Genomic DNA, 25,497 nt, shown 5'->3' with positions numbered 1-25,497 from the left:
ACCATTAAATAGTTGGAAATGAATGTGAGTTTAACCTGCAGGGGTTTTGCATTTACGAAAATAATATTGTGCTTGAATATGTCACTTCTTCGATAAAAATAAAACTACGGCATATGTGATCATCATTAATTTAGGAATTAATGAGGTTATTTGGTGTTGATAAAGTGGCATAAATCTGTCCCCAGGAAAACACTGTGTTTTGTACTCAGCATCTTCAGATGTAACTGACTGAAACTAACAAATATATCACTACAACAATCTCCCTGCACTTTCGTGCTTTTGACCTATAAATACACAAATTGTTGAAGAGACTGGTAAAATTTTAGAACTCATTCATTTGTAGCAAAATTCTTAACAATCTTCCAGGAAAGGAGTATGAATTTGTTTTGAGCATACCAACTGCCTGTGTGTTTTGGTTGCCCCAGGAGCGAGTACCGTGGTGCTGTCGCTAGATCTCTCCCAGTGCAGACTTTGCCACTTCAAATCTGTCTAAGGCTGGTGGTCATGCCAGGGACCTTGCTATAGCTCTGTTCTCAGGAGCTGTGATGAGATGCCAACACGCAGGGAACCAAATGCTCACCTGAATTCCCATGGGTTGACACAAACTTTGTAGTGTGAATTTGTTGAGAATACACTTCCAGGTGTTCAAAAGGCAGGAATCATTCTTCACTTAGTGATACATATTTGTATATCCAAAGAGGAAGAGGAGGACCCTGTACAGTTCCCCAGTTTGTGTCTTCTGGTGGTGTGGTATGGGAGAGGAGTAGCCAGTAAAGTGTGCTTAGCATATATCTTTCCTGGAGAGAAGGACCTCAGCAATATGTGTCCGAGGCCATTGGTGCTCCTGTAAGGGAGCAGCATCTACAGCAATCCTATATTTTTGTACATTTTTAATATCTATAACATTTTCAGGCTCTGCAAAGAGTAAAACGATGGATTGAAATGACCGTGTTGCCTTAGTTGTGCTGTGCTTAGATGTGTGGTGATGGATTCAATAAAATCCTCCAATGAGATAGTAAGTGTAGAGCACTTTTTAAATCAATGTCCATATTTTTTCTTCAGTATTTTTATTGCAAACTGTAGCATTTTTTAAGAAAAACCTCAAACATTTCCATTAGCTTGCTGTAGGATTATTTTTAAAGCCTGTATTCAACCCACTGGTATTAAGTATCAGTATATGTGCTAATACAAGCATCAGGAGCTCTGAAAACTTGGATCCAAAAATATACCTGGAAGTCTTGTAATTTGTTAACTGTAATAAATACCTCATGGGAATCACATTTGATGCATGCCTTTTTCAAATAAGTAAAAGGAAAATGCTGTTTACTTTGGAAGTAACAGAGTTGTCCTGTTACACCATTGTGTATAATATCTTTTAAATATCTTTTTCTGAATAGCACTGCCCAATATGCAGCCTTCATTGATACTGGTAAAAGTGTGGGGGTAGCATTTGTAATTTCGGGTAGGTGATAGTACATACTGCTTTTGAGACTTGAATGGAAGAGTTCTGCTTGCAAGGAATAGTAGATTTCTGGGGTTGATGCATGCAAGATATTAGGTGGCTGCCTTCCAATTTTGTGCACAGTTACAAGGACTGTTCTTGTTAAGGCAACAGTCTCCCTGTATACATCACCAGCTAGTCTTGCAGTTGGCTTTTTCACAAGTAGATTTCCAGTGACAGAAATTGTTTACCGAAGTTAACAGAGTCTGGAGTCTGTGATGCTCGAGTCCAGGCACAGGACTTCAACGGAGTAAAATGCATGTTAGAGGAGCTGATTATCAGTTCCCAGGAGATACAGAAGATTAATCCAGTCTTGGTAGAATCAGTACAGCTCACAGAATTCAGAGGTATATTTTCTAGAGGAGAGTTTAAGTTAATTGGCTAAATGGCGAAACATGAAGTTTTTATGAAGTAGATTGAGATGGGGGAAGTAAATGAACTGAAATTACGCATATTAAATAAACATTAATAACCAATGTTTCTTGCAGTGCCCATGGAATTTGTGCAGGCATCAAAGACATACTTGCTTTGGAAAAACTCAGCTGGCGCTACAATGCTAGACCCCATACTGGCCATAAAAGCAGCCCAAGGGAGTTGCTACAAAAGCGTTTATGTCAGGAATTTGAACCTTTGGGGCTGGCGTACTGTAGCAATTGCAGAATTTCAAAGCTTTGCGCTACACAGAGTAAGATAAAATAGGGGTAAATCCCCCAGGAATGAACAAAAGTGCGGGAGCATCATATAAAATAAATGTGACGAGGCCTTAGTGGGTTTTAAACTTTATATTCATAGATTTTTAAGGCCGGAAGGGACTGATACGATTGTGTAGTATGACCTCCTGCAAAACACAGGCAACAGGACTTCCCTGAATTAATTCCTCATTAAGGTACAATAGCTGTGGTTGAACTAAAGCAATAGTTTTCAACCTTTTTCAAGCTGTAGATCCCTAAATATTTACTATACTAACTTCACCGAATAACAAACTTAATTGTCAGATGTTAATTAACTAGTTAGGCTTTTAGTTGTTTTTGATGGATGTGTTGTCCAGGGATTCCTGGAGATCTGGGGATCACAGTTTCAGAGCAGTGAACTAGACTGAAGAAACCAAAAGGGCAAAGACAGGGGTCTTGACCCAACTCTCTAAGCTGCATTTCAGATGCTAATAAAAACCAGTTATGCCTGCATGTCACTTACGTTATTAATTTTATATTTAATCTATAATTGAAAATACATACACTGACTGAGCTGAACCCGTAAACATACCTGGCCGTTCAGGCTGAGAATGGTGATCGTCCCTCAGGGGAAAATGGTAAAAACTTAACAGCAGCCTTTTGTTAACCATACTAAATACATTGCAAAGCAGATAGTATGTACACCCATCAGGCTTACCACTCTGCTAATGTTGTAGCAAAAAGTAACTGATTTAAGTGCTGCTATTTGGTGAAGCTGGGAACAATGCTTTTTGTTCTCTTTGGAGGTAAAGTAAGTCCTGTGGAATGGTGGAATATGTTGTAATATTTAAATTATGGACAGTGGTCAACATGGGACTTCATGATTACAAAGGGAAGCATGTGGAAATATGGTATGAAGAGGAAGTAGAAGTCATAGCTATCCCATCCCATTTTCTGTTCAGTGACTACTCCACTATACATCTTTAAAGTGCAAGGGTAGGATAGATAGTCTTTGTAGTTACGAGGAAAGTACCAAGAAATTAAGGGGACTTCCTCTTTTTATAATGTTTAGTATTTTTCATTCAGTTTGACCTCTTGCAGATTTTGTAATACTAAATGAAGACTGCATGCAGGTATTTTCGAAGTACAAAATACCTTGGGTTTTTTTAAGAAAGACTCTCTATGCTAACGGACATACTGTGTCAGGATTGCAATTGAGAATAACATAAGAAAAAGAGAACAAATTCACTTAGGATTCTTACAGCCGTTATGATTTGGTCACTTTGATCAAGAGCACTACTTGGAGTTGCATTTTGTTACCTTGCCCATTGACTGCGCTAGATTTGTGTTAAATTTATTGTGACATACTAGATTTGCATTTGTGTAAGTAAAATCTTAAGAGCAATATTGCATTCAATTTTTCTGGATCAAAGAAAAAATCAAGGGAAGAACTGTGATAGATGTAAATGTTTCATAATGAAGTTCATGACTTCACTCCCTCCTTTCCCTGACTGCTCCTTTTCCATCACAAATGCTCTATAAGTAGGAGTCTTACCAGTGATGGAAAGAGAATCACCCATGCTCCAGGCATGGTAGGGTACCACAAATCAACTTTGTAAAAACACCTAACTAATTGTAGTGTCTACAATGATCATGTATTAGCTATTGACTTAGAATAATTTTTATGACAATTACCCCTTTTCACCCTTTCTGTGAGCAAGTGAATCTTGAAAGCGTTTTCTGAACATTGCAGAGGTGGTTGTACAGGAGCACTTCTTTCGAAGAAGGGAATTTATTTTCAAAACCTGTGTATTGTTATTATTTATTAGCATTTCAGTTACACCTAGAGACTGAAAACACTGTTGCATTATGCTCTGTGCAAGCAAATAGCAGAAGTACAGCTCCTCCTGAAACCCTTTGCAAGCCCAGTCCAGTGGCCGGCTGTTATTCAGGAGTCTTTTACCTAAAACTCTTGTTAACTCTTTTACCTATAAACGCTGTGTATTAGCTTGCTCAATGAAGGGGTTTAGCACTTGAACCACACTTGCGAACTACCTGTGAAACTGTATTTTAATAAACTGTGAACACTATGAACAAAGACCCCAGGCACAGGCCTTTGGTCTGGGTAGACCAGATCCATCCATATGTCTACCTTTAAGTACATACTCATAAGTCACATATGTCAAGGCACACGCTTATTGACTTCACTGAATTTGACCACATGATTTAATGTAGTGACAGAGCTACCTCGTATACCCGTTGCAGCCATTCATAGCTTTTCCTGACTTCAGTAGGAGAAGATGCTGGCTATAACCTGAAAACAAGAATTACAGGTAAATAATTCTTGCTTCAGGGGAGAAAACATTACTTTACAGGCTAAAATTAGTGACTGAATCATGCAGAACCCCGCAGAGGCTTATTTTTCGTCTTTGAAAGTCCCAGTGCATTGCACAGTGCATCTTGGTGCACTACAGCATCATGTAAAGCATGCCTTCGGCACACTTGGTGAAGCTGGGAAATGAACTTAAATCTTTTAACACTTAATCTGTATTTTAAAATCTTGTTTAACAGAACTCTCCCAGTAATATGAGCATGAGTAATCAGCCTGGCACTCCCAGGGATGACGGTGAGATGGGTGGAAACTTCCTAAACCCTTTTCAGAGTGAGAGCGTAAGTATTTCTTTACCTAGTTGGTTTTTTTTTAACTTTGTGAACTTTTATCTCTGTCATTTTGTTTAAAAAAAGAAAAATAACAGCAAGAACAGTTTTGTAGTGTACTTGTAACGCAGTACTGTGCCGTACGCGTTTTTTACTAGCTTCTAAAATTATAGTATAGATTTGACAAAAAATTGTGCAAAAGACTGCTAGAAGTCGAGCTGAAACTGGGAAATGTGGGAGGTGTAGATTTACTGCAGAAACTCTTTTTCTAGATTAAGAGGTCAGTTGTCAATGAAAGTTAGATCTGTCAGGCAGTAATAATTACGCCTCACGTGTTCAATAATGCACAACAGGCATTAATCAGGCAATATCTGAGCGGCCTAAAAACACATAGTTGACAGATCCTTACATCTGAGTGTTTCAATGTGTGGTTACCCAACCTTTGACTCCTAAAGAATGGGTTTTGTAGGGAATGTCTTTTAGAACAGGATTCACACTGAAGTGTATAATTAGAGCACCAGTAGATCTCATGTTGCAAAGATGCAATGTGCTGTTAGAGCCAGAAAAAGCAAAGGTTCCCTCTAGTGTTCATTCTGGGACAAATGATGCTTTTTTAAAATGGAGAATGCTTGAGGCAGCAAAACGTGGTGTAAAACACATTACAAAAGCAAGACTACGGTATTTTCATAGTCGTGCCCGAAGCTGGGTTTCCACATGTACGTTCCTAAATAGGAGTGGTCTGATTTTTCAGAAGTGCTGAGTGACTTCAACACTTCTATTCTTACTGGAAAGGACTCCTGCCAGAAGTGAGTGCAACTTCATTAACTGTGCCAGCGGTGAACTTCAGCTCAGAAATTACAATGAGTACACAGTTTCTGTTAGATCACAAAACACTCGAATTGCATGGCAAATTTCATGGGAATCAGATTTTGGGGTTTTTGAGTTTACTTCTTTCTGGTGAAGAGTTTCTGCATGTTAGCTGTTGGTGTCTTCATAAAGAGGGCATGTGTTCAGATTGTGTGGAGTATTGGAGAAAATCGGCTTGTACAACCCAAAAAGTCTTGATGTTTCAATATCTGCCAAAAAAACAGTAACCACAGAACCTCCATTAAATGTGATCCTTGGTCATGGTAATCCTTCACTGTCAGTTCGGTATGCATTGCTTGTAGTGAGGGCGGGCAGTCTGATCAGCAGGCAAGCCAGTTCACCAAACTAAAGTCATGAAAAGAAGGACATCAGCTGTACTCAAAAGAAAATCAGTTTTCTCAGACTCATACTGGATTCTAGGTGCTCCTAGATGTCGTTTTCCTACCTGGAAGAACCTGGGACAGAGTTTTCTCAGGGTTTTACATGAGATGTATGCCTGCAAGGCATGCATTATACATGCCACACGCATTCTAGTCTACTTCTAGGTATCAGTTCCTCTCTAACATGAGTCCCATTTTAGTCTTTGGGAATTGTCTTGCTTTCTGAGTCATATTTCGTTACTTGGCTACTTAGAGTAGGCATTCTGATGAAGTCCTTTCTCAGGCAGATTTGCTGTTCAGTTCACCAGGAGTTTTGCTTTGGGGTGGGGAACAGTGCTTGGCTAATAATAAGTTAAAAATCACAAACACCTTCAATCATCTTTAGATTTCTTGTCCAAAGTGATTACGCAGATGCAGGAAATCACTTGATAGATGCTTTGCTTTAAGCATTTGAGTTTGTCTCTGACATTGGCTAAAGATAAGCATGTTCTTACTGGCTTTGCTGGCCCACTGTGGGAGTGCTCAGCATATGATGGGACAGACAAACCATCAGAGACATGACATGGGACAAAACAGACTTTATCCAAGTAGTCCATTCTATGCAGTTTACGTGACAGGGAAGACCCATCCAAAATACTTTTTCTAATGTGCTTGGACACTTGGAAATGACCAGCTTGAAACTATAGCTTTGGCAGGTTTTTTATTGTATCTGGTTTTGCGAAAGCAAATTTATCTTCCTGTTTCTTGTAATACTTCTTGTATTTGAACATCTTCCTCTACTTAGAAAATTTTAGGCCTAATTAAGTGTTTCTGCAGTCCACAATTTTCAATTTGGAAACAAATTAGGCATACAGATGTGCACTTCCTCTAGGCATTGTGGCATCCCATTGATTATTGTAGTGAAGTACTACTAACTTGAGGGCAACTATAGCTTGTATAAGGGCTGCAGTTCAGTTTGTGTTTCAGTAATAATGATGTAATGTGGTGATTGAATTTTTGGCTCACATAAAGGAGAATGACCACTGATCCTTGATTCATCTTGCCTCCTAAAATTGATGATACAAAATAATACAAACCAAAAAGCGTAGTTTAATTCCAGTCAGACGTATCTTCACTCCCTTTTTTCCATAAAGTAATAAAAAGCTCTCAAAAATATTTACGTGGTTCAGCTAACCATGAATGCCCCGGTCTCCTTTTAGCCGTCTGCCCAACTAACGCCCCCCAGTAGCCAACACTGACCAGGAAAAGGTCTGGAAAGCATCGGTGAACTATTGGTTCATTGCACCAACCAGGTGACATCGAAACAGTTTGCAAGGGAGTTGGCTTTATCAGTAGTAGTTGTATTTTTACAAAATGAGAGAAGCATAACAGAAGTTACGATACCACAAATTGAACTACAGCCTTAGCACAGGCTACAGTACAAATTTATGAGGAAGTTCGAAGAGCGTGTTGATATTTGAACTCATTGCTGTGGTCCAGAAGAGGTTTTCGTTACCTGGGAGGGAAAAATTGTTGTTAAAATGTGGCTTCCTCTTTTTTCAGTACTCCCCTAGCATGACAATGAGTGTGTGATCCGTTAACAAGTCTCGCCATGAAGACCACAGTGAGTTGGCCCTCTTCAGAGAGCTACTGCAGAAGAAAATTATTCGTCCCAGTGTACAGTTTAACAAAAGGATCTCAGACACAATCAGACCCACCATTTTTTTTTCTACCATCTCCCCCATTTTGTCAAGACAGTGGGTCCCAAACATGATTGAGACAACTGTAAAGAGTGGCGTAACAGAACTGCCCAAGATGGAACTGCAAACAATTACCTGTGTATGTACATGTGTGGGTTAATGTATATGTATGTGTGTGTGATATAGAAATACACACATACATATATAGACCCGCAGGACATTGTAAAATATTATCACATGACATCTTAAGTAGAAATGAGAAGTAGGGACTTTTATTCCTTCTTTTTTTTTTTTTCACGTTTACATTTTAATTATTAAAATTTGCTTTCCCTCTCCCCTCCTGAACTGTTTTATGTTGCATATATCACTGCTTTATAAGTTATTTTTTAAGGTGAACTCAAATTATAAATTCTTCTGATTTTGTAAATGTCTGCCATTATGGATAGGAATAAAATTGCTTATAAGAGCTTTCATTAACTTGTGTTTGATACCAGTTACCCTGTGAATCACAAACTGTACTGTCTCAAGAAATAGAAGAAAGCTCATCTTAATTTTTTAGAGAAATTTAACAATTTTCACCTAGTTTGGTGATTTTTTTTTTTATACTTTGCCTTTAAAGAAAGAAGCACTGAAGGTTATTTTTCTTCTTTAATTGAAGCCTAATATCTGCAATATCTATTTTAAATGGAAGCCTGAATTTGATACAAGCTTCTCAGTTTATATAGAGTACTATAAGGTTACTGTAAGTGAGCTCCAATTGCTATAGAATCTAGCAATAAGTGTCAGGGCTGCTTCTGCCCTTGGAAATGAGTTTTCTATTTAGCATGATCTTCCTTAGGGGTGGTAGTTAGTGGAAATACAGTAGAGTCCTTATCACCGAAACCTTTTCTAACAATTCATTATTATGTTTCCCATTTTCAGTGATTCTCACCAAATCGTAATAGTCCATGGTCCTAATTACAAACAGTATTTCCCAAGCCCATTTAGAAAATCAGGTCACCCTGCTACTTGGGTGTGTATTTTTCACCGTGTCTACCAGAATGAATTCCCTCAAAACTTTCCAGTAAGCAGGCTTTTTTTTTTTGAAGCAAAATGATGGACTAAACTTTTTATGACTACTAGCCTTGTGACAGTCTTACCTTTTGCCATGAACAGAAGAGGAACATAGGTCTGGGCCATTTTATAAGGAGGTCAGCCTATTAGACATGAAAGCTGGGATGGAATGGAAAAAAGGCATGTGGTCTTAAAGGAAATGCTTCTGGAAGCAATCCCATGTCTCTTCAGGCAAAGTTCCAAAACATTATGTTACATTTAGTTCCTAATGACTTTCAGCTCCCCCAAGAAAACAAAAGTGTTCAATTGTGTAGTGATCAAAAGGTTGATGATCAGCAAGGCAGGCACAAAGTGGCTGAACAAGAATTCATGCCACAGACAAAAAGCAAAATCCCCTCCTTGGACTTTACATGTAGAAGAGCCCTTACATAGATGCAGGAGTTCTTAGATGGGGTTATGTCCATGAAGTCTTGCAAGGAAATTTTTTTCATGAACTTGTGATAAACAACTGTATGTAATGGGCTCATTGTGATGGTAGCTGCACGTAACGGGGTGTGGAAGGAATACTACAATCTCCTAACTCATTTTTATTTACATATATTATATATACACGCACACACATATGTATACACACGCGTATATAATATATGAAAATAAAAAGGTGTACTCTCTTGCTAGTGCTATTCAAAGATGAAACTCTTGGAGGCTTAAAATTACGTTAAAATATCAAAGATTTTGGTAGCATTACTTTTTAGTAATAATAAGTACTTCGGTTAGTTGTAAACATAAACTCGATAGTCATTATATGGTTTTGTGGACTTTATTCTCAGTGATTATGAAGGTTACATTCATTTGCTTATCTTTGGAAAACACTGTGTTGCTGTCTCAAAAGATGCTAGAAGCCCCTGCTTATTGAATTGAGTTACAAAACCACAAAACCAGATCTAATTTCCTAAGACCCTTCACTGTTGTCCCTAATACCACTGGTTTTGGTGGCTATATGTCCCCAGTGCACCCCAGCTTCTCCCATAAGCCCTGCAGAGTCCAGGCGTCCTTGCAGCCTGCATTTGGCATCTATATTATCCTTGGTAGCCTTCTAAGAAGGACCTTAGGACTCTTTTCTGCCCAGTTTCAGTCAGAGGATGTCACTGCTACTGGACTAAGGTAGATGGTTATGTCTGGACTATGCATCACGTGCCACGCACCAGGTAAGTGTGCCCTCGAGTGAGCTTTTAAATCACTGAGTGCATGTGGGGTCTGTTGTGTATCTCCAGGAGAACCCCCTGTACTGTACCATGCCAAGCTGGGGCTCCTGCAGGCAAGCAGTGTGTCCGTGGAGCTTGCGACAGCTGGCCATGGGGGCAACACTGAGGGCTCTTCTACAAGACAGAGTACATGCCAGCGCTGGAGCTTCTTCCTCTGGCAAAATTAAGCAGAATCGGGGCGTAGTATTAATCACAGACTCAATTTTTACTTTTTTTTTCTTTCTCAATTTGGCATTATCTGTAATAGTTTAGCTTATAGGTGCCTGTTAAGGATGAAAGCCTGACCATTAAATTAAACCTGTGCAAAAAGAAACCCGTTAAATGGAACTGCCAACACATGTTGAATATCAGTATCAAAATATGTTGTCCTAACTTATATACAAGAGCATAATATCCTTTCAGTTCTTTCCAACACCCTTCTATACCATTTTTCTTACAGTGAGCATATCTTTGTTTCCCCTTTCCATTTCTTTTCCAAAACATTTATATCAGGTGGTAATAGCCATACATAGGTTCTGCAGCTGAACCATTAGAAAACAATCTTATGTGCTAAATACTCAACTTCAAAATTATAAGTATGCCTTTGGGGTTTTTTTTTTAATACGCATAGAGCTTTTTGCTTGTTCATTTGTTTTCTTTCTTTTGCTTATAAATCCTTGTAGGATTTTTATCACATCTAGAGTATTAATGTGGAAAGAAAGACTATTTCCAAGCACCGACTTTTTACTCCCGCTTATGTTTCTAATACACCATGTTTTTATCTGTCCTTATGCAACAGCATTATTGATAATGTCAGAACTTGTCCAACTCTGGGAGAAATTTTATTTTAAGTGGTGCAGGATAGTTTGGCCACATTGCATTTTTAGATAGATTTCTCTCTTTAAGTTAGAAATAAATAGGTTGTGATTCTGTAAACGGGTCTTTCAGGCAAGGTTAAAGAAAGGCTTTTTAAAAACAGAAGGGATGAAATCTTAAGAGTAGCAGAAATAGGGACTAATGGATCTCTCATACCGTGAGAACTCTGGCAAATACTCTGGCCTTGTAGAAATCAGCTGAAGTTGGGATTCACTTGTGAATTTCACAGTGAAACAATTATTTTACCTGCTGTGTAAACCTATGAAAAAGAGTATTCACACCCAGATTTTATCTCCATGTGCCCAGATTTTATTGCCGTGTCTAAGTCTTGTATAGGCAAGAACAGGGTTTAGGGCAAGGAAGAAGCTGTATGAATCACATGTTAAGCATGTGGCCTGACATGTGCGTTAAAAAAATACCTGGATATTTGCATGTATGGGTTGCATTATTTTCTTAATTGCCTGAGCATGAGGAGGAAATGCAGTTGCACTCCGTGTTCCACCCCCCTCCACTGTAGAGGGAGTTTGGTGCATGTAAAAAACGTGGCAATAACTTTGAGTCAAGTCTTTGACACACCATATGCAGCCCAGTGACATAAATGTGCCTCTGCTTGACTCGGAGGCATCTCAGAGTGACAGTCCCCCGATCAGAGGGTTGTCCATCAGCCTGTGGTGGAGGCCACATTTACCATTTTTTATTTGGAAGCCTTCTGGTTGCAGAGCCCAGACCACCAGTGGGTCACGTATTCAGAGATGGTAACAACTTACCAGCCTGCTCATTATAATATAGGATTAAATGCCCCATGTCCCAAGACATCCAGCTGTTGCTTGCCCTTGCAATGGGAATACGCCACAAGAAATACATAGGCTGATTATTTATTTTAAATAATTCAAATTAGGAAGAAGTTAATAGAATCTTGCTTCTTTATGGACAGCAATTCATGTGTCAGAAGGACAGTTTCTTGAACTGGCTAAAAATCATTTGAATTTTCCCGTGTTCTGTGGCTAGCAAATGAAATACTGCATGTAAAGATGATTTGAAATTAGATGGGTAATTTAATGAGGGGCCAGCTGATACAATATTCGGTGTTGAACATTTTATTATTTTTTTCCCTTTACCAGTCAAAATGAATTTTCAGCTGATTCCTATTGCACCGATTTCTATTTCTCAGATCGGTTAATTTATTTTGAAGTGTTCTCTCCTGTTCCTAGTCAGCTCCGATTCTTTCTTCTTGTTGTGGTTTCTAAATATGAACTGGATTCTTCAAGATTTGACCTTACAGATTTGTATTTGGAGAATGTAAAATAGAGCTTAACGACGTAAAAAAAAAAAAAGATCAGTACAAGTAAATTTTTTTTTTTTAATTCACTGTAAGTGGTGATATAACCATGGCTCCTATCCCAAACACACTTGGGTTTGATTCAGCCCTAAGGATGGGAATCCTGACAAAGAACATCTTTCAAATAAAACCCAAAAAATTCTTTCAACAGTGACAGCTCATTTCTCTTCAAACTGATCACACTAAGGATCCAATTCAGGATTTAATGATAGGAAACATTTATAAAAATTCAGTGCACTCAGAGATAAATGAGTTGTTAGATTTAAATTTTAGTGTGTGCAGCTTCCTCTACTTTCCAGACCTTATTGGCTCAGTCCTATGAACTGCTGCTCATGCCAGTTGTCCTGCTGAAACTTTAATGAAACCACTCATAAACGTCATTTTTTTGGTAGGATTTCACCCTGATCTGGGTGAAATATATAATTCATCTGAGGTGTGACATTATTTGGCAGATGTGTAAACTCAGTAAATAGAAGAAAATTACAGAGGGTCTGATGAAATTACCAAAATGATTTTTCAACCTGAAAAACAAAAAAAAGTCCTTATCTAAACTACTGCTTTGAGTGCATGCATGCAGATTGTCTGCCAGTGCTGTTACCTTGGAAAGAAATTACAGTTACAAATTTAGAGAAAATAAATGGATCATCTACTCAGCACATTAAAACTATGATCCTGCAAACACATTCGCATTTGTTTGAAATAAAGCCTGCACGTAGTTAATTTTAAACAGGTATAATAATAAAGTAGTATCCTTCAGGAAGGTGGGACTGCTAATATGCTAAAACCATGCTCAAGCGTGGACAGTCTAGAAGCTCAAATTAAAGTCTTCTCTAAACAGATATTATTTTAAAGATTTTACCAATGTAGGAGCATGTTTATGTATCTAGCACTGATATTTGGAATAGATTTGGCTTTCTTCTGTTTCTTATTTTATTAGAGCATTGTTCAGTACTACATGAGCTATTTTTGTCAACCTGTCCTTCCATCTTGCTTTCAATTGTGCAGCCGTAGTTCCCTCAACATAGCTAACAGCTTTGCACTTTTAGTCCAAACTTCTGTTTGGTCACTGTTCTTCATTCAAGCTTAAAATATGTAAGAAAGCCTCTCATGTAATGGGAAAACTTGCCATAAAAATGTATAAAGGTTTTCTTGGGTTCATGTTTTCACATTTAATAAAAATGTAATTTTCAGTTATAATTTGAAATGGTCACTTTCTAGCCACTATGTAATTTCAACGTGCAAAAGAAATAGAGAAAAAAAATTACTTTTTTTTTTAAATCTATTTGAATTCAGCATCATAAATATTTGCTGAAAGGCATGGTTTTGGGGAAGTCTGATCAAAACAAGATTTACTACCTACTTGCTGTGAATAATACAGCTGGACTTTATGTTGAAAGCTCCTTCCACATCCCCAAAAGCAGATTGTCTTAACATCTGATACATGTGACTTTGAAAGAGCCTAATTCACAAATAGTCATTTCATTGGTCTGTTCCATATTTTCCCTGTGTCTCATAGACGATCCAGAGTGCCCCTTAGCTGTGCGGGGTTCTGCAGTTGTATCTCTCAGAAGAGTAACCAAGTGGTCAAGCAGGCTTGTTCACAGGGTCTGGTAATTAAGGACCGGATAATATATCCACCAGGTGTGTGCTCAGAAACAAGGTATTCATACGCTACCTCGCTGTTCTCTTGAGAACTTGTACAATTCTTCTTGCAGTTAGGTCTGGGGCTGCCTTAAGATTTTACAGTGCCGAGACAAGAAGCTTAATTGTGCTAAGAGAAAATTCTGGCAGTTTAGCACCAGTTTTCATAGGGAAACAGCACAAAACATGGGGATTTTGAAAGGTGATGCATTTTCTCAACACCCTGGGTGTACTAGGAAATAGACCATACAAGTTAGATGTTTGGTCTGTTACAGAGATATATACAGTTCCTCAAATAAGGAGGGAATTATGACAATAACCATGACCAAACCTATGTTCATCCCTATAGAGTGAATCATCAGTAATTGCTTTTGATATGAAGATTTATTGCAACTGCTCCGATCCTTGAGGAGCCAAATTATCAACTGGATGAACTGGATATTTGTAGTCTTTATTTCTGTTGTTTAATCTTCATGTTTTCTTCTCTCTCATTTGGATTTTCCCATTAAATGTACCATGACAGATCTTTGCACAATAGTAAGAACAATGTGCCCGATAAACATACAGAAAGTTCTTCACATCTGTAACTAGAGCCCTACTATAGAGAGTTTATTTCATTAGAGACATTGAGCGTAACAACAAATTAGGAGTGGCAGTGCAATATCCTGAGAGCTCTTACTGTTCAAGATCAGGGAAGTCAGCATCTCGCACGTTACGCGAGATGATTTCTAACAATGACATAAAGCAGCTTGAAACAAAAGCTGATATTTGCCATGCAGATTGGAGGAAAATAAAATCTGAATAGAGGATGTTTAACTGAGGTAGAAATTCTCTAAAACTATAATTTTCTAGGAGAGTTTGAAAAGTATGTTACTGATAACAAGCTTGTTAGCAGCAAAAGTGGTAGCTAGGATTCAGTAGCTGCTCTCTTTTTTAATCCAGAGGTGCATTCAGCAGAGTCTGTAATCCCCAGCGGAGAGGTTGGGTTTCTTGATCTAGGCAGGTTGTGGACCAGGGACTGCGATATCCATGGGCCATGCCTTTTGTTAGAGATGAGCAAAGTGCAGGTGCCCTTTCAGCCGATGTCAAAGTCCAGCTCTAACAGGAGCACAGAGCATGCCCAACAGCTTAGCAGAAAAGAAAAGCAGTGTTTACTGAATTGCCATCTAAAAGCATGACATTCAGAAGCAGGTGTAGGCTGTTCCCAGGTCTAGTCTCATTTTTCTGATTAACTCCTAGTTTTGATTTGATTTACATTAATGGTTAAGGAAGAGAATAAAAGTTCCTAAACTAGGGCTGAAATACAGACATGGAAGAGTGGCATGAGTAAAGTGGAAGATGGAGCTTTCTGTTAGTTGAGAATCAAAATTTTTTTTCAGGACAAAAAGCATCCATACAATAAACTTTTTTAGCCTTGTACTGTCTATTTGAGAAGTGTGAATTAAAATGCTGTATATGCTTAGCGACCAATTTTGAGGACTTCTTTTTTGTGGCAAGTATCCCCTTGCAAAAATGTTGCAGTGCATCTATTTTGTGCATGTTTGCCTAAAACCACAAAAGCAAATAACTTTTTTCTTATGGATTGCTGTACATGCATCTGGCAAACACTTGTTTCTGGTGGGGAGAGGAGGAAGATTTGATAGCTGGTGGGTTAGAATATTCATGTGAATTACTTAAAGCATTGGTAAACTATTGTCAACTTTGTTCACATTGCACAAGATGCTCGTGTAGTCTACTGCTGGCATTATAACCTCAGTGATCCATGCATATTCTGTAAATTCCTGTAGGTTTTGTGTAAGAAACCTTGTCACCATTGCTTACTACTGTAAATTCTTGTTTTGAAGCAAGAGGTGGCTTTTGATTGTACAGCCATGTGTATTATATACTACAACAGTACTTGTTCTGTCCTCAAAACTTGCTGTTCACATATAGTTAAAGCTTTGTTAAGCACGCTTAGTGGTTTCAGAATTTGTTTGAAACAGCAGATATATAAGCCATTTACAGGAATATTAAATGTAAGATGAGAAAATTCAACCCAGTTCATATCCTTTGTGAGAGCTTGGGTTGGATTTTAGCAGACGGCAGGCAGCTGCAGGTCAGCGCATTTCGTGGCTCTGTGCCGGGTATGCAGTGTCCAACTGCGGGTGTCTGCAAGCGTGAGAGATCAGGCCCTGTGCAGGGAACTGCACAGGAGGGAAAGTCTCTCCTCTTGCTGTCCCCTGGCAAAGGCAGGCTACAAGGCCGCAGCAAACTGTCGCAGAGACCCGCCAGCTCACAGGCTTCCTTGCACTAAGTGAGCAAAGGCATACCAGCTTTTCTTCTGGGGTCTCTTTTTTTTTTTTTTTCCAAAAACTTGTGCATCAGTGCCAGGACAGAAACCCATCTTTAAGGGTATACAGGGGATAAAGCACTGCCTCCGTATTGTGTCCTCATCCCCAGCTATGAGGGGCTTTACGTGAGGCAGTGTACTAAGGAGAATTTAATTATTTGTCTGTTTATCAAGATAGAAAAATAATCTGAATTCTTGAACTCTGGATTAATTTTTATTAGCATTTTATGATATACAACAAAGACGTGAAACTGTGTATGTGTTCTTTGCTGTTTTTTGTCACCAGAAGTTCAAGTCCTGGCTAGACTGAAAGACAATGATGGAAAAACAGAAAAAGCTGGGAAAATTGAAGGGGATTCTTACTTGGATTATTTTTAATTCTGTGTTTTATTTGTTTTTATTGATAGTTTAAATGAGTAGGTTAATCTTTTGAATAAAGGCAGTCTTTGTGAGTGACTTTGCACTTTCACCCTTTCACATAAGACTTTGAGTACTTGCAATAAGTGTTCCTCACATTTCCAAGCCACTCTGTAGATAAATTCCCTATGTTTCTATGGTAAAATAAAAGTGTTTTAACAGATTACTTCAGCCTTTTACAGAGAACAACAGGGTACTCCCAATCCCATAATCCCAAGTATTTGGAGGTCACATTTAAACAATTAGGCAGGTGTACTTGAGGCAAAGAATGACTTTGAACATCATAAATGAACCTAATGTTCAAACTCCACTCTTTGGAAGTGAAGAAAACCTCAGCAATTTTCCAAACCAGCAAGAATTAAATTTGTCAATATAAATATTAATGTAGAAGATACATGCAAAACTTGATACTGCCTCTGACCTTAAGCATTAATATTATAATATTGGGGGGTCTCACAAAGTTTGTGTATTTCAGAACAGCTGTATTTCTCCTCAGTCTGTGCTTCATCTTCATTATCGACAGCTACCACAAAGAGCCGATCCATGCCATACTGAAAGAGTTCAAAAGCATGGCGATAAAAAATTCATAAATACGCGGATGTGTGTGAGTGTTGTGTTAGGGTGAGTAACCACTCCAACTGCAAACTTCTCTGGACCTTGTGTGTAACTTTTAAAAGCAGCCTCTGGGATGGTTTCAGAAGGGCAGTAGTCTCTGTTGATGAGGGGTCCCACACACTGCCTGACAGTGACCCCTTTCCAAATGGTTTAGGGCCTCGCTTTGGGGTATCATAACTATCCCAACTGCAACCCTTGGAAGGAGTTGTACCACGGATACATCGTTATTTGAAGCCCTTTGGCTGTGTCAGAAAACAGACCTGCCCCTGAAGGTTTCCCTTCTTTCAAAACCTTTTTTGAAATGTACGGCTGTTTTTCACAGTTGTTGAAGTGCTGAGAGGTTTGGTGGTCTCAGTTCTGTTGTACCAAAATACAACCCTGTCTGCCTTTGTGTATTGAGAGAGCCTCCCCTCAGAGAGTGCCTCTGACAGCCAGTGTAGCACAGCTCCGGGAATCAGGTGTTCGGAGAAGCCGCCTTGTCTAAGGACCAAACAAGGGAAACAAGGTCATAAAATGAAGCCTCACTGGTTTATCTTTAGAAAATTCTTTGCAAGACTGGGGAGCTGCAAAGACGTGGATTGTGTGGGTCACAAAGCCTATCTGGGTTGGAGCTTCAGACATGGCTGTTGCAGCCTGTTTTGTAATGGTAATACTGTACCACATCAGACTTGTCTGTGCTCCACACTGTGGCCTGATTCATCCTACCCTAATTTTAGCTGCCTAAAAATCACCAGCCTAGGTCTCTTCTGTAAGTCACAGGAGGGGCAGAAAAGGAGGTGCCTCTGGAAGATTGTATTATGGCATCAATTGCGCTCTCTCCACTGATGAATCCTGCGTGCTTTTAAAAGCTGATAATTGGGTGGAATGAATCCAAGGGTTTATATTTATTTCCACATCCCTGTACACAAAAGTGTATTTGTTTGAGCCTGGTATGGGCAAGAATAATGCAGCTCCTAAGAACCTAAATCTGAGTAGGCTTCCGGATAAATTTCTGAATCCTTCAATCTCAAACACGAGACTTCTGCCCCATAGTTGCTATTTTCTTTGTCTTTACTTCTTGTTTTTATAAATACATGTAACTTGAACTAACTCATTTGAATATTTCTAGAAGGTTTACACCTGCCTAGAAATCCTCACCTTTATTTGTTAAGTGGGCTCTCTCACTCTTTGCCTGCACTGATTCATTCATTGAAAGCAACACATGAAGAAACCATTGCATAGATGAATCAACAACAGCATGTGCTGCTTCTAAATTCGGCTGTGAGGCTGTAACTAAGATTAATGTTCATACTTTCTGGGGATGGATAAAGATTCCTTTCCTGAGAGCTTTAAGGAATACATTTAGAGCTCCTAATTTAGGACTGTGAGAATACAGGTAGTAATGGCAGTTTGGGGGGGGCATTGGTAAACCTGCAGTAAATGTATGTGAGTTCACATGCTGGTTTGGAGATGAGGAAAGTATCCAGTTTCACATAGACCGTATCTTTGCAGACAGTGTTACTGTGGATTAGCAAAGCCCATTTGTAGCAGGTTCCACCTCAGACATGCACCAAACGCCTACATTATTCTAGTTCAGCTTGGTATCTTTCTTCATTAACAACCAGGATGAAATCTAACAGCAGTTGTACTAGTTCTTGTTGCAAGCTGAGGTACAGCTGAAGTACAAAAATGTGAATGTCGTAACTTGCACCTTTTCACCTTCGTGCAATGTCCACATTCTCACAGCTGGGCCTGAGACAGCAGCTGCCTCCAAAGTTGCCGTATAACTTCATCACACAAAAGTGGGTGTAATTTTTTTGTGAGTTTAACAGGAGCAGTATTGATATATTTGCTTTATTTCCCGAGTTGTGAGTCATTCATTGTTGATACGCCTCTTGTGTAGCTATGAATAGAAGAATTGAGAATTGTTTTTTATGATATGCTAGTACAATCCCTGCTCTGCTGTTCAATATTTTGAGTGCTGAACTTAACGAAAATGTTATCTTCACGGATTATTTTAGCCTCATCTCTGCATGAAAATGGGTATGAATTTCCAGTTACTGTTTCTGTGTTCTCAGTGAATTCTGGGCCAAAGGTAAAACAGTTGCAGTGGGAAAGATTGCTGTGGCAGCCACTTACAGATGCATAAAGACATTCTGTCTGTCGTCTGACACTCCTCCAGTTTTCTTGGTCTATCGCCATGTTCTTGAATATCTTGATGGGTATTGTCAGCCAGTGGAGGAAAGTTGGACAAGCTCACCACCCAGGAAGGGTAGAAATGTAGCAAGTAATGAGCTATCTTCTCCAGCAATCATTCATTTTTAGTGCTTAACGTTCAATTAACATTTGTGTCTTCAGTTATAATTTTACCATTCAGTATCTTGAGGTGGTATGAGCAAAAATATATGAATATATATAATTTACAATAAATACAGGCTTGTATCGTGCCTTTGTAATTCTCTTCAGCTTCAGTATCTATAAGCTATGAGCAGACAAACTTCTCTCTTTTGGAGTGTTCTTTATTACATAGTAGCTGATGGCTTCATTAATACTGGCTATTTGAGTCTTCTGGGGCTAACGTTTATGATGCCCCCAGTGAAAATGCCATGGTATTCTCACCAGACATAAGCACAATGACATATCACTGCAGTGCATGCTGTCTCTTAGCTGCTCTCTACACGTGCTTGCATGTTGGAAATTTAGAAATCCTGCTGTATAAATTGCTACATTGTTTACCCAATACAGGTGTTTTTCTGCATCCCTTTTTTGCTCGAAACTCCCATTAACTTGAAAGTTAACGATGGCTTGAAAGGGGGTTTTGAAAGCACAAAGGATGCAGGGAGCAATTCTTCAGTAGTTTACAGGCTGCTGTAAATTAATGTCTTCTCAGCAAAGAAATGTAGCATTTTAGCAGTAACTTCCTAGTGAAAACACTGAGCGTGCTTATCACTTGAGATTTTAAGAAGAAAAAGTGTCAGACTGTGTAATTGTATCTCATCTAATTTTGACACGTAAGCAGTAATATTCAATGAGGTATGAACCTCAGTTTTATCTACATGTTCACGATATACCAACCAACGCAGAACAGAAAGGTGAACAGCCATGCTTTAGTATCGCAGCTACACAAGAAATCACAGTTTTCAAGAGGTTCTGTTTTGATTTTGTTTCTTCATCTCTAATACATTTTCACGGCGGATGTATTTTTCTGTAAGTTACCTGAGGCTTCCTTTCACCAATCAGAATAGTCTGTAGCCTTCTGCACTGTGAAAGGCAAGCCCTGTGGAGAAACACGGGCTTTGCGCTTGCCCAGCAAATTAGCAGAAATTTCATCCAAGCCATAAAAGCCTCTTATGTTAATCTGTGTTTATGTAATTAAAGCAATTGGGGATAGGAGCTTCAGGAATAATGAGGTCTCTCTGTCCTCTGTTTTACTCTCTCTCTGTACTTCATAGGGTTTTAAGAGTTCTTTTTTCAAGGCTCAGCTGTGTCTCTTTAAACCAGTGCAGTCTAAGCATCGTGTGAGATTCACTTTATGGAGATAGCATTGGGGCGCGAAAGATTTACTTTTGGTAGCAAGGAGTAACGCGTCTCCCTGTGGACATGGAGACTCGCAAACAAGTCTGATACCGAGAATAAAAAAAAAAACAAGATGGTACAAGTACATCAGACTCTGTACTACAGTGGGGTTTTTTTAGCTTTTGTCATTTGTATTTTATTTTGCAGGAGAGGAATTGGGGAATCTCAGATCACATGGGGAATTTTAGAAGTATATCACTCAACAATCATTTTATAAAGTCTAACTTCAAAATGCACTATGATTTATTACAAAAATGTATTTTCTTCTGTTTGCCGACATGGTTGTTCCATTTTGTGATAAGTTAAACTCAGCAGTTAATTTGTTGCACTGCCTAGCTGCATGAATTCATCCAGTGTACATATGTACCTGTGCAGCATTACTTTGGGTTTTGTATTTGAATTTGCAGTATTGATTATTATTTTTGTATTTTACTTTGCCTCTGTTATTGGAATTGTAGTAAACATAATTTATACATATGATTTTACAACTGTTTTGCAACTGAAAAGTCTTCTTTAAATTGTAAAGTTTTATTGATGGATACTCATTAAAATGGTATAAGAATTATATTAACAATTGTTTTGTGTTTTGATGCTCTCTGTACATAAATATATGTCTATTTATCTGTTTAATGGTGCTTGTGTCTTGCAATTTTGGATACATTTTAGAATAAAGTTTCATTTTACAAGAAGTAGTTGTATTTTCACAAGCCGTGTCAAAAAAACCCTTTTTTTCCATGAATAACTAGGGTTGTGAAAGAAACATACAAATCTCTAAAACGTTTATCACTTCAGGCAGTAATACATTTGTTTCAAGAATGTCAAAGTATACAGTCTACAAAGATGCATGGCTATATATTGTAGTTGATTTACTGTAGTAACTGACATCTGTATTTAAAACATTACCAAAAAGATTCATTTTGGAGGCGTGTCCTACAGCTGCTGACTCCATTGGTGAGAAAAGACTTCTGAAGGTGTTAACGATGTCATGATTATCACATGAGTCTGTTATTTTCCAAGGAACACTAAAGCTCTCCAGTCGGACATACATCTGTTTAAATGTAGAAGGAATGTTGGTAGAAACCCAAAAACCAATTCTAGATTACAGGCTTCTGTGGAACTTTGGTTCTTAATCGGACCTCCTTTGCTACTCCCTTGTTCTATACCGTTTCTCAGAATAAATGCAGGTCTGGAGCAGTTACGCCCTTAGTTGAGTGGGCTGCTAGCTGTCTATGTGCTGTGTGATTGAAGAGTACTTCTTGCTAGCTCTAATGGCTTTACTTTACAGAAGATTTATTCACATCTAATACTGAGCTCATCTTTTATTAATGAAGTGCCTTACCTTTTCTGGCACAATTTCTCTACAGGCATTGCACTGTGTTGTGTTCTTCACAGTGCTCATGAGATACGCTATTGTGCTGCATAAAGCTTTTTAAGTTACATTGCTTCAATTACAAATGCATGTTATTAGGAGATGATAACCTAATATCCATTCTGTTTTTTCTTTGTAAATGTATTTAAAACAGTACTCTACCTGTTGTTTTTACTATTTCAGTTCAGCAGGAGAAGGCTCAAGCCATTAAGTGCACATCATTTATTGACAAAAACTTTTTAAAACTGCATTAGCAAGCAACAGTTCTGAAGGGAAGCCAATTTCTTAGTTAACCAAACTTTTAAAGTTGAGCTCATTCTAATTCACCACCAGTTCTCATTTCAAAAGAACAATTTCACCAAAGTCGGTGACTGAGTGGTGTATGGGCTTGGATGTAAGGCATCCTCCATCTGCCTTTGACTATTTGTTCCTCTTGCCACAGCGGGCATCAGTAAAGAGAAATCTGACGGTTCACAAAGATGCCTCCCCAAGACTGCCTTGACCATGTAGTGTTGGTCCAGCTACCTTCATCTGGTGCTGATGCCAGAGGTGCTGGTATGGGCTACTGTACCACAAAAGGTACCTTTCAACGGGAAAACCATTGAAAAGCACAGATCTCCTCTGAACTTGGGCCAGTAACTTAATTTCTCTAATTTTTCGGCTGTGAAAGGAGAACAATACTGACCTTGCAGGTATTTTCTGAGGACAGATACACTGAAGGCTGTAAAATACTCAGTTACTCCAATGGAGACTCTGTAAGAAGCTAAAGGAGTATGAGGGACTGCAGAGAAAAGAGTTACTGAAGCCAACTGGAAGACAGGCATTAGAGTCTCTTACCTCAGCAGACAGAGTCCAAGAAGAGGAGCTGGAGGGCAGGAGAAATGCAGCTTACAAAAGCAGAGGCTCATTTGGGAAAAGGGCATTTTAGGCTGTGAGTTCCCTCACTTCACTCTCCAGGTGTGTCTGCCAAGTGCCCAAAGTAGTGGAAGCCATATGCATTGCTCATTTGGATCCTGGGTGGCCATTCCTGTTCTTGAAGGGCAGCTCCTACTTCTGACAGACATGTTTCAAATGACACCCTTCCCTCAGACATCAAGAGGTATGAACAGCTCTGAGGTATGTTTTTCAAATACCAGCTTTCCCTTACCGCAACAGAAACGAGAGAAGTCACCTTTTCTGTTTCTCTAAAACTCCTCCATACCACCTAAGAGGTCTGCTGACCACTCGCCCCAAGCACATACCCCTCCACATACTTCAGAAAGTTCTAGATGTGAGCAGATTTAGATTTTACTTTTACGTCTCTGAGATACTAACAGCTTTGTAGCTCCTAGTCTCACAGCAGACAACAGACATACTATGAGCCAAACACCTGATCACTGGTACTATGTTAAATGGAGGTGAAAGCTACCTGTGAAAGAACAACAAATAAGCATTATCTTAGAGAAAGCCTGGTCAATGAGCTTGACAAGGTAAACCTGAAAATAAATTTACAAATTACTGGCCTAGGCAGGCAAAACACAAGTTTTGGGGTTTTTTAAATAGAAAAATGTTTAATTCTGTTTAAAGACTCTTCCTTCTGAGATCCAGGATCCATGGTGTGAGAAGGAGATACTTGAATTTTTGTCATCTGGTTTGAGCAGACGAAGGTAAAAATACTGGCTGGGTACTGTTTACAAACCCTGTTCAGGTAGCAAGAGTGAGGTATGCCACTGCCAGTTCCAACAGAGTCTGTTTCTTTCCTTCACAGAAGCCAGTCAAAGAAGGAAAGAGAAATCAGTACAAACTTTATTTCTCAAGCAACAGAATAGAAATAAACCTAGGGAATAGCACAGCATGCTGATTTTCACAGCCAGTATCCTCTGGAATGTAACTAGTGTGATGGTACAGCCATCTTGTTGCTTGCTAAAAGAGTATGTGACAAAGAAACAGAGCTCTTGCTATAGTGCAATGATAGTAACAGACCATGCGGGAAGAAAATCCCTACTGCACTGAGAAACTCTTGGTGAGGCAGGTTGGTTAGAATTCATATTTTCCCAGCTGTTACGGGTTAAAGCTGGATCTTTAACATTGTTTAAATGAACAAGCATTCATGGTATAAATTCATTTATGTATGTTTTTAATAAACATGGGAAGCTTGTCATTGGAATAGTGGGTAACAAGTCGTAGCTAGATGATAAAGAGGAAAGGCTATAAGGAAAGGCTACAGAGAAGAGTCTTGCTACTCTGTTGAAAACCATGCTATTTACAATACCCGGGGGGTGGGGGGGTGGGGAATAGCCCACAGTCGAATATAAGCTTTGCAGTCTTTCATTAAAGACCATTTACAGGTTACACACTCTGCTATGTTGAAGCAACACGTCAGCTCCGCCGACCAGACCTGCCTTAACAGCTGACAAGCCCAGCCAGTGAGCATCTCCAAACTGCGCTCTTCACAGGGTTGAGCCTGCAACAGTAATAATGCTGTATCCATGGCAATAGTCAAAACGTTGACCTTCCTGACGGATTCAAAAGCAGTGCTCATACTTTCATCCTTTGCAAGAGCAGCAATATCCTGCAGTACCTTACCAGCCATGTGAGGAGGAGGAGGTAAGAGGAGGAGCAGTCTATGAGGTCTCCAGTTATTAACTCCTGTGGGAATACATGACCAGGGCTGTGGCGACCGAGGTAGGTGTCAAGATGTCTGTACCAGCAGTGACAGTGGTTCACCAGGCCGCAGCACCTTCCTAATGGGCTCACCAGCGTCTGGAGATGGGAGTGTGTCTTCCCTGGGCCCATCTGCCAGGCTAAGTTGGTGACAACATGAGAGAGCAAGACTTCAAAAAAAGAAAAGAATAATAAACTGAGCCAGATTATACATCTTTCAGTGGCGATGTGCGCGCCAAAACCCGCCAGCGGCGCTGGCACAGGCTCTCTGCGGCCGAGCCATCGCGGCAGCTGATGCCAGGCCATGAGGCGGCCCCGGAGGTGCCCGGGCAGGAGCCGCGGGGGATGGAAACGGGCAGCAGGGCGGTAAAAGCGGACCGCAGCCGCGCAGCCACCCTCCTCTCCGCTGCGGGGGCCGCGTTTGCTCTGCCGTGCCCCCGGACGCGCCCCGGCACCCGCTTCCCCTCAGCCCGGCGGCTCCTTCCCGCCTCCCCGCGGCGGCGCGGCCCCGGCCCGTCCGCCGCCAGAGGAGGCGATTCCACCTCGGCCCGCGGCCTCGGGGCGGGACAGGCCCGCCCCAGCCCGGTAGGCAGCGGAGAGGGCGGCCGGGCCAGCGCTGCCTCTCCGTGCCCGGGGGAGCCTCGGCCGCCGCTGCGCCCC

At 39.8% G+C, this 25,497-nt stretch overlaps 1 protein-coding gene across 22 annotated transcripts in view; it reads left to right on the top strand.

Moving 5' to 3' along the window:
* The window catches only part of SSBP2 (single stranded DNA binding protein 2), a 181,911-nt gene extending 173,885 nt beyond the window's left edge, over positions 1–8,026 (top strand). For 21 of the 22 annotated variants that reach the window (XM_059834259.1, XM_059834252.1, XM_059834254.1 and 18 more), the window contains 2 exons: positions 4,744–4,842; positions 7,620–7,679. In XM_059834259.1, coding sequence (XP_059690242.1) covers positions 4,744–4,842; positions 7,620–7,649 — 129 coding nt within the window. In that variant the 3' untranslated portion in view covers positions 7,650–7,679. Of the gene's footprint in view, positions 1–4,743; positions 4,843–7,619 lie in introns of all 22 variants that reach the window. The other variant, XM_059834238.1, reaches the window with a different exon arrangement.
* The last annotated feature ends 17,471 nt before the right edge of the window (positions 8,027–25,497 follow it).

Source organism: Gavia stellata, chromosome Z (genome assembly GCF_030936135.1).
Source record: "Gavia stellata isolate bGavSte3 chromosome Z, bGavSte3.hap2, whole genome shotgun sequence".
Lineage (NCBI taxonomy): Eukaryota > Metazoa > Chordata > Aves > Gaviiformes > Gaviidae > Gavia > Gavia stellata.
This window is presented reverse-complemented; position numbering and strand designations above follow the sequence as displayed.